Genomic DNA, 9350 nt, shown 5'->3' with positions numbered 1-9350 from the left:
AGATTTTTATTTTTTTAGACAAAGGTGTAGTATTTTATAGAGACTATGAAAAAGGAGATGACAAAGTATACCGTATACGATTACATACCAAAAACTAGCTATCATACAAACTGGAGAATACTAGGGTCCCCAAAACAATTTCTGCAAGTCTGTCTCATGCAAATTTGTGTTTATTATGAGAGATTGAGAGCAACCTATTGATATGGCATCCATCTACCCACTAACTCGGTCAGTCGAACCGTCTCCATTTGTGGTGATAGAATACGATGGAAAAAGAACATCACAACATAATATGCTGGTAATCCTTGATTCATTCTGAAGAACATGACAACTATGGTCTATGAACTACTATGTCATATGCCATATTAAACGCACAAATCTGAACACAAGCATACCACAAACATCCAAAGTACAAAACACTGGCAATAGAATCGACGAAAAAGAGAGTATATAATACATAAGACTACTACCACCCAACTCTCACTAGAACAGGAAAACAGGTCATTTTTCCGGAACTTAATTATCCAAGTTACTGCTGGTACTCATCCAATCCGTCCTCTTCCTCATCTTCATACTCTTCTTCATCAGCGGTGGCATCCTGATACTGCTGGTATTCTGAGACGAGGTCGTTCATGTTACTCTCAGCTTCTGTGAACTCCATCTCGTCCATACCTTCACCAGTGTACCAATGCAAGAAAGCCTTTCTCCTGAACATAGCTGTGAACTGCTCGCTCACCCGTCTGAACATCTCCTGAATGGAAGTTGAGTTTCCGATGAAGGTTGAAGCCATGGAGAGACCGACTGGGGGAATGTCACAGACACTCGACTTGACATTGTTAGGGATCCATTCAACAAAGTAGGAAGAGTTCTTGTTTTGGACATTGATCATTTGCTCGTCAACTTCCTTGGTGCTCATCTTACCACGGAACATGGCAGAGGCAGTGAGGTACCGCCCGTGACGTGGATCAGCGGCGCACATCATGTTCTTTGAGTCCCACATCTGTTGGGTAAGCTCGGGTACTGTTAGAGCTCGGTACTGCTGGGAGCCACGTGAAGTCAGAGGGGCAAACCCGACCATGAAGAAGTGGAGACGAGGGAATGGGATAAGGTTCACCGCTAGTTTACGGAGGTCAGAGTTAAGTTGACCAGGGAATCGAAGACAGCAGGTTACACCACTCATGGTAGCAGAGATCAAATGGTTCAAATCACCAACTGCAAATTAAAAGTTAATTGGATCAAACATCTTGCAGATATAATAGATCGGAGAAGAAAGTTGAAAGGTTAAAGTATACTCACAGCTAGGCGTTGTGAGCTTGAGAGTCCTGAAGCAAATGTCGTAGAGAGCCTCATTGTCGAGCACCATACACTCATCTGCATTCTCAACGAGCTGGTGAACAGAGAGGGTAGCGTTGTAAGGCTCAACAACAGTGTCCGAAACCTTGGGCGATGGAAAGACTGAGAAAGTAAGCATCATGCGATCAGGGTACTCCTCCCTAATCTTTGAGATGAGCAATGTACCCATTCCCGATCCAGTACCGCCACCAAGTGAGTGACATACTTGGAAACCTACACAATCACACGCATTCAGTAAGACAGTAACAGCAAATCAATATCTCAATATTTAAAAATTTCTTAATCTGAAGTATTTCATCACCAAGATAGAGAAAAACGAACAAGTGACCAATAGCAGCGATGTCAAATGGATATACCTTGAAGACAGTCACAGTTTTCAGCCTCCTTCCTTACGACATCAAGAACAGAGTCAATAAGCTCAGCACCCTCGGTATAATGTCCCTTAGCCCAGTTGTTTCCAGCACCAGACTGTCCAAACACAAAGTTATCAGGACGGAAAATCTGTCCATAAGGTCCAGTCCTCACACTGTCCATAGTACCAGGCTCAAGATCCATAAGCACTGCACGGGGGACAAATCGACCGCAAGAAGCCTCATTGTAGTAGACATTAACCCTCTCAAGCTGTAGATCTGAAGTACCGACATACTTTCCGGTAGTATCAATGCCATGCTCAGCACAGACAACCTCCCAAAACTTGGAACCAATTTGGTTACCACATTGTCCACCCTGAATGTGAAGGATTTCCCTCATTTTGATTCTGCAATGACATAAAATCAATTGTTTCAGTGATACGTCAAAAGCCAATTTAACAATTTTAATCAGACAGATCAGCAATTCCACATTACAGTATTCAGTTCCGATTATTCAATTTACACTGTCTACTATAAAATGTAGTCAAACACTCGTATTCAACAACACGAATCTACGATAGATAACACGTAAATCATGTACTTAAAATAATATTCCCATAATATTCCCATAATAAGACAACCATCTCAGCTGCGAATTCTAAATCACATAAATCCGAAGGAGACTCTGATCTAAACCAAACATCTCAAAATCCTCGACAAGATTTACGATCTAGTATCGTAAATTCTAAACTATCTCAAATACATTCACATTATCAAATCTGACCAGCCACTACAACAATCACTCAATCTTAAAACATACACTAATGACACTCATTTTTTTTCCTATAACAGGTTTCTAGTACTTAATCCCTAATTCATCGACAAATATCGAATCGAATACTCTCGCAAAACCTAATTAATTCAATCAGGAATTACACTCTCTCCTCAACAAACAAAGCTCATAAATCATAATCAACAACTACATCAACAACATATACATTCTACACAATGCTAAATCAATAAATCTACAATTTCAGAAACAAATCTCTAAACTTAAAACATTAAACATAATCATGCATCTTACTGTAAATCGTCAATTACTCTATAGATCTAAACTTCTACCAATACAATCACATCAAAACATCATAATACATTAATCTGCTACAATATAAACCTTAAATCTTCAACAGATCTAGAAAATGTTACGACATTTTAGCACAAAAAAAACGATCAAATGCTCAATTTACAACACAAAAACAAATCAAAATGCAGTAAAAAAAATCAAAATAAATCAAAGAATTAGCAGAGAAACGAACTTACAGAAGATGAGACTGTGAATGTAGATTTGAAAAATGAGAGAATTGGGGGAAAATTGAGGAGAGAGAATGAAGTATGAATTATGAAAGGGTAGAAATGAACCCTAGAAATTGTTAAATAAGAAAAATCTGCAGACTGTAAATTAAATAAAATAAATTGATGATAAATAATTCAGGGGTATATTTGTCATTTAAAGGTGGGAGATAATATTAAATATAAATGTTTCCCTCCAATTTGAGGAAGAGACGTTGGATTGAGAAGATGGACAGTGAAGATGTGAGGAGGAGTTGTCGGTTTTCAAAATTTGAAAAAGTTTGGGATTTGAAATGACGGAAATAGGTCTTGGGGGACTTGGGATGGGAGAGTGGTGTGGGATGTGTGAGTGTTGGAGATTGATTGTTCACGTGACAGTTACGTTTTGCCGATTTGTGTTGTGGTGTGGGCCGTGCTTTTGGTTTATGTTGAAAGCAATGTGGGGATAATTTTGATTAGTGCTGTCCATGTTAGTGATGAAAATTAAAGAATTTGATTTTATATGAGTTTATAAAATAAATCTTTTGTTATTCTTAAAGTTGGCAAAAGCTGATCCGATCTGAAGAATCGACCTGAACAGCCTGAAATCTGACCTAATAGAACTCAGAAATTGGGTGAACCGAAACCGACTCGATCCGAGGTCAAACCAACAACTGAAAACTAATATGTCCCCGACTCGAGCCCGATATTAACTCAGCCCGATTTTGACCCGACAATAAAATTAGCTTAATGATAGTCCAAATAAGACCAATTTGATATTTATCTTAATTTTTAAGCTTAAAACTAAAACAAAATACATCTTTAACTTGTTCTAACAGGAGAGACTATCAATTAAATAAAGAAATAATATATGTTTATAGGCTGACCCGATAGTGACCTAAGTTAAACCCGTCTCGACCTGTTTCCCGATTATGACCGACCCGACAATGATCCGAAATAAACCGTAACCTACTTGAACCTGTTAACAACACGGCACAACCCGAACCCGATATTACTTGGCTCGCTTTGACCCGATGATAACCGACCCGAGTGATCTGATTGTCGCCGCTAATTATTCTCTACTGTCTTATTCATCCTACATGACAACATGAACATATTTGACTCAATTTAAGTTTAAGACTAACATCTTTGTTTTAAATGGGAATTTGTCTTTATTACCCGGTTCGTCTTTCTTAAAAATTAAGACGGTATATTAACTTTAGTACATATTTTCACCATTCCAATTAGTTTTATTGTTCTCGTTTCTCCTAGATTTATTCCAATCATTTCATACTTCCTCCATCTCGAGCATTTTTTTAGCTATTGCATTTTCATTTCTCAGTAATCTGTTTACCTTTTTAAGTAATATATATTGATTTTTATGGGTAATTTGATTCTATATAAAAACATTAGGGTCTACTTGTAAGTTGTAACCAATAACAATGATCATAAATATTCCCATCTTCTCACTGTGGTATTAGTATCAACCAAGTTGATCAAATAAACCGAAACAGAGGGAGTACCGGAGTAACATGCTTTTCATTTTCTGTAGAATAAATGGAATGATGCTAGGTCCTCTTATTGGCAGGCTTACTAAGTAGTATGGCATCTCTTTAAGGTGAACCGATCAGTGAGGATTGACAAAATTGACCTGATCTAAAGAATTCAACAATTAAATAGATGATTAATATTTGAATTGACCTGAACTTGCTCAAATTTCACTAATCTAGAAGGTTAAAATTTGATCTTTGTTCATAAAAAGGCTTGATCTAAACTCGACTAATTTTCGAGTAAACTCAATTTTTTTTCTTAAGATTCCAATGTATAAGAAAAATCCCAAAATTTAATACTCATTTTCGACTTGCACTAGCAACTCTAGCCAATGATCACTTGATGGTTAGCTCATCAATCAACTCACTAGTTTAGACCCCGTGCAATAAATGCACGGTATATAAAGTTTTTTTTTTTAATAAATTACCTATATAATAGTGTCTCAATAATTGTTCGTATTTTTGTCATTATGTTTTTTTTCCGAGGAAAAAAGTTGAAAGGAAAATTGAATAAGAGAATTTAGTTATGTGCTGAAAGTTAATCTAAAGAAAATAGTTTTTATATATACCCTAAAACTAATTATTTCAATTTATAAATTATATCAATTTTTTTCTTGCGAAAACATAGTTAGTGATTTACGGTTCTGTTTGATACGTAGGATGGATCAAGTCTTTCTCAAATAATAACATTAACAAAATATTTAACAACTTATAATTTTGTATAAATTTTATTAATCCTCTATTTACTAAATGAATAGGTGAACTCTCATTTTTTCCGCCTAAACCATATTCCTAAAATGTAACTTAGTATTTTTAACATATATTATAGGTATGGTAGGTGATTAATGACACAATCTTTTAAATTTAATATTTTGCATATTTTACATTCTGCATAAATGTATCCCCATTCTTATATGATAAAAAAAATGGTATACTTTTGTTTTAAACTAGTTGCCCCTCCGCGCGCGTTGCGCGCGGAGATTCAAAGATAAAATTTGTATTTTCGTAAAACTATTTTGTTTGCCATTAACGACATACAATATTTGATTACGAATAATTGTACAGCAGCTCTAGCCTTCGGACGCTTGTACAGCTTTGCCCATATTTCCGTCACCAGAGCAATATTTGGAGTGTTCGTTACTACTATGATACATCAAATATATATGGAGAGACAAAAAAGGGCAATTCAACAAGAAGCTTCGACAAGCGGACAAGCCTCATTCTTTGCTATTCATAGTCGGTATGTGCTTCAGTTGTTCCTCTCATTGACCATGGGTGCCATCTCATCATAATATCAAACATGATCTTGTTCCACATATCAATCGGTCAAGGCAAGCACCAATGCACACAATCGTTTTGAACCCGTTCCTTGATCCCATCGGCAAATGGGTTAGGATACATGTAAGGACCCGGGTGACCATCGGGCCTTAACATCACCAATTCACATCCAATGTCGCGACCCTTACATTAGGTGTGGTATTTTGATCTCTGTTTAACAGCCTTAGCGTCTTCTACTTCATCTAACTCGCCTTTCCTCATATTAGCATCCATACCTTCAAGAAATGACCTATTGAATAAACCAGTGATGAATACTACGATCGACGTGTCTGCTTCAATGTCAAAAGGAAAATGAATATTGCGACAATTACCTGGACAAAGCACAAGAAACTTCAATTACTCATCTGATAATGGATATTAAGGGACGCAATGAATACCTCGATGCCACAAGAGCTCCCACGAAATGTGGGTCAAAGGGACGCAGACTAACTCCCGTGTTAACACAGACTTGCTCTTGTGTTAACAAAGAGGCTGTTATGTTGTCACATGACTGAAAATAAAAAATGTATTCGAGCATTGCATTGAACTCTCTACTGCTTCACAATAAAAAGAAGTGCAACCACCTTATTGAACCATTTTATTTCATTCCATCAAAATCCAAAACCTTATAGGTAGTCTTTGACTAACAACAGAAATAAAATGAATAAGAGATGGCAAAAGAACAAGGAAAACCTGTAGTATCAGTTATTCTCAATTTAATAAATATAGTGTTGACGTCTTTCCTTTCTCCCTGCACTGTAAGGTCTCTAGTTGGTCCAGAATGAGAATCGTCCGCTTGTTTTGTACTGGTATTAGAATTATTTCGAGTAACCCCTGCAAGTTTTTACAGTTGATTAAAAGAAAGGTGAGAAAGACCTTAAAGTTGTCTAGCAAACAAGCAAAGCCATGCCTGGATGTTATAAATTAACATGCAAGGAGCGGCCAATGTTTTCTGCTGGATCAACATCTGACAAGAAAGGATCCCACCGGAGTTCTTTGGCAGTCAATCTTTCAAGCAAGTGAGCAATACACTTTTCTATAAATCTTTCGGTGCATCAACAGTAAACTCAATGCCATCAAGAGGGGGAAATGCCATCTCCTAAACTTATTATCCTCCCCGTTTGTGTACACTAAATTAGGAGGTGAAACAGACGATAACATGTATAGCAACAATTCCAACTGATTTCTTGCCATAGAATCTCCTACAAAAGCCAAATGTTTCCCTTCAATAATCCACAAAAATGATTCTGGATCAAACCTTTGAAGATTACACTACCTAGATCTCCATTTCCAATAAAGATAACCCATATCAGGCCTCCCATGGCCTATGCAATTCTGCCCATCCTTAATTGTTCCACAACTTTTAATTAGTATAAAAAGACCTGACAAATTGAGAATTTGTGGGGAAGGAAATTCTTGCTACGACATGAGCAGTTTGAATGTTCAATTTCGCTTGTAACATAGAACATAATTGAAAGTTAAAAAAATAAAGCACAACCTACAATCATAATTAATCTGAGCAAAGTCGAAACATATCCATTGCTCTGATCCTTCAGACGATCTGCTCAACACTCTTCGGACAATCAATGGATCCTCCTAGGGCAGCTAGATGAACCCCCCGCTCCCCTACCAGACATACAACAAGCAAACGGAAAAAATGAATTAAAATTTAATATTCTGGAAACTAAAGCTAAAACTGCATCGATTATTTACAGAGATAGAATTCGTTCCAAAGCAACATAGAAGTAAAAAAAAAAGTGCCTCTGTCTTTCACTCACCCAAGGAGTTGGAAAGGAGTTTGGTAAGTAGTGAGGTTTCTTTTAATGTCAAGATGACAAAACATTTCTGAAACTGTGATGGAAGGGAAACATGTAGTGTTCAAACTACAATCAGGCGAGAAATCAGATTGTATATTGCACCAAAAGTAACACCCAACATGAAGTAACGTAAGAGTACCAGCATGCTCATGCTCATGACCCACTTTGGACAGCATGCTCCAAAGATACCACAATGCCCTGCCTGTCAGCAATATTGTACGTCAAAATCACCAAGTAAAATACGCAATTTTTTAAGGACGAGCACAAATGGCAACATAGACAACCAAAAAAGTGGCCCAACGTCAGTAGATATTAAACCTAAAGTCACTCCTGGGAAAAAAAAGTAACTTAAATATCATGTTCTCTTTCGCCTAGAGTATGATTGGTCAAGTTAAGTATAAATAAACCTCTAATGTCTTGGATTAACCTAAAACATGATGGTGATAGCTACACAAGTTGAACTACCCACATGATCTTTTAAATAGGTATGTTTGAGGAGGTTATGAGCGTTTCTAAGTTAATATGAACTTAGAATATAATCTGAGCTATAAACTGCGTAAGTGCATACTCTCTGAAACTTATGAAAAACTTAATACCGAATTAAAGTACCCTACCTCGAAGCCCAATTATGTTTAGGCATGAGGCATGACACTGGCCCTGGATAAAAGGACGACGCTGACCCTAAACTGAGTAATCATTGGTCTTGATCCAACTTAGTAAACATAGAGCTAAATATGCATAGGGGATAACAACGCCATTTGAGCGATGATGCAGGAGTAACTATGAAACTCAATTCTGTTCAATATAAAATTATAAATGGAAAATCACCTTTTAAAAAATCCATTAAACGCAAATTCATGACGCTATAAGCTGCCCAGACCTAGATTTAACGAATCAAAGCTTAATATCCAAGTTTTGCTGAGATTCACATCAGCAATATAAGATTCGTCAACCCAAAAAGCGCAAAGGAATTAGCACAAATCAATCGAAAAATGAAGAATCAAGGTAAGAAACAAAACCTTGACAAATGAGTTCGTTTAACTAACTGAAACTCTAAATCCAAAATGAAAATAATGCCAACAATCAATGGATTTCTCATCTTCCTAACTCGTTTTTGTAAACCATAACGCAAAAAAAGAAATAACTAACTTAATCTAAAATGAAGCTGTGTAATAGGAGTAATTGCCAAAGGATTGCACGAAGAGATCGAGTTTGAATCAACTACCTGCACCCATCTTTGTTGCTATTGTCCTTTGGTTTCACTTTAGCATGACCCCACCTTTAATAATCGACAATCGCCTGAAATAAAATCGCAATATCGAAATAAATAATCACATACTGATAAAGCCAATCATATATGACGGCAATAACAAGGTATAGTTACTAAACAAACCCAAACGACATAAAGAAATCAGAAATTTAGGTGTAATTCGAAGTCTAATCCAAACACCTAAATTAGAAAACCCTATTAATGAATGAATGTCTCCGGTAAAACCAAATTTAGGTATAATGTGGGTAGGATAGGTGATGAACAAACCTGCCAACGCTCCACCGTCACTTATCACTTTTGGCCACCACTGACGTCGAAATTAAGGTACAGATAATGAAGGAAGAAGGTACAGAGAATGAAGGAA

The 9350-nt window shown here is 36.7% G+C and overlaps 2 protein-coding genes across 2 annotated transcripts in view; both read right to left on the bottom strand.

Annotated features, from left to right (window-relative positions):
- The window catches only part of LOC141657771 (protein CELLULOSE SYNTHASE INTERACTIVE 1-like), a 468470-nt gene that overhangs the window by 43657 nt on the left and 415463 nt on the right, over positions 1-9350 (bottom strand). The window lies entirely within an intron of this gene.
- Positions 270-3157, bottom strand: LOC141657767 (tubulin beta-6 chain-like). Its single transcript, XM_074465102.1, has 4 exons — positions 3024-3157; positions 1710-2110; positions 1297-1566; positions 270-1212 (listed from the first exon to the last, which is right to left on the bottom strand). Exons 2-4 carry the CDS (start codon positions 2101-2103, stop codon positions 530-532), a joined length of 1347 nt encoding a protein of 448 aa, XP_074321203.1. The 5' UTR covers positions 2104-2110; positions 3024-3157; the 3' UTR covers positions 270-529.

The sequence above is a fragment of the Silene latifolia genome, chromosome 5, assembly GCF_048544455.1.
Source record: "Silene latifolia isolate original U9 population chromosome 5, ASM4854445v1, whole genome shotgun sequence".
NCBI lineage: Eukaryota > Viridiplantae > Streptophyta > Magnoliopsida > Caryophyllales > Caryophyllaceae > Silene > Silene latifolia.
The sequence above is the reverse complement of the archived record's forward strand: the minus strand, read 5'-3'. Positions and strand labels throughout refer to the sequence as shown.

What these genes read in the sequence shown, in the direction of transcription:
- LOC141657767 (XM_074465102.1), bottom strand. Translation starts at nt 2,103, where the DNA reads ATGAGGGAAATCCTTCACATTCAGGGTGGACAATGTGGTAACCAAATT. An exon ending in AAACTGTGACTGTCTTCAAG is followed by an intron (nt 1,567 to 1,709) that starts GTATATCCATTT and finishes GTGATTGTGTAG; the next exon opens with GTTTCCAAGTATGTCACTCA. An exon ending in CAAGCTCACAACGCCTAGCT is followed by an intron (nt 1,213 to 1,296) that starts GTGAGTATACTT and finishes TTTAATTTGCAG; the next exon opens with TTGGTGATTTGAACCATTTG.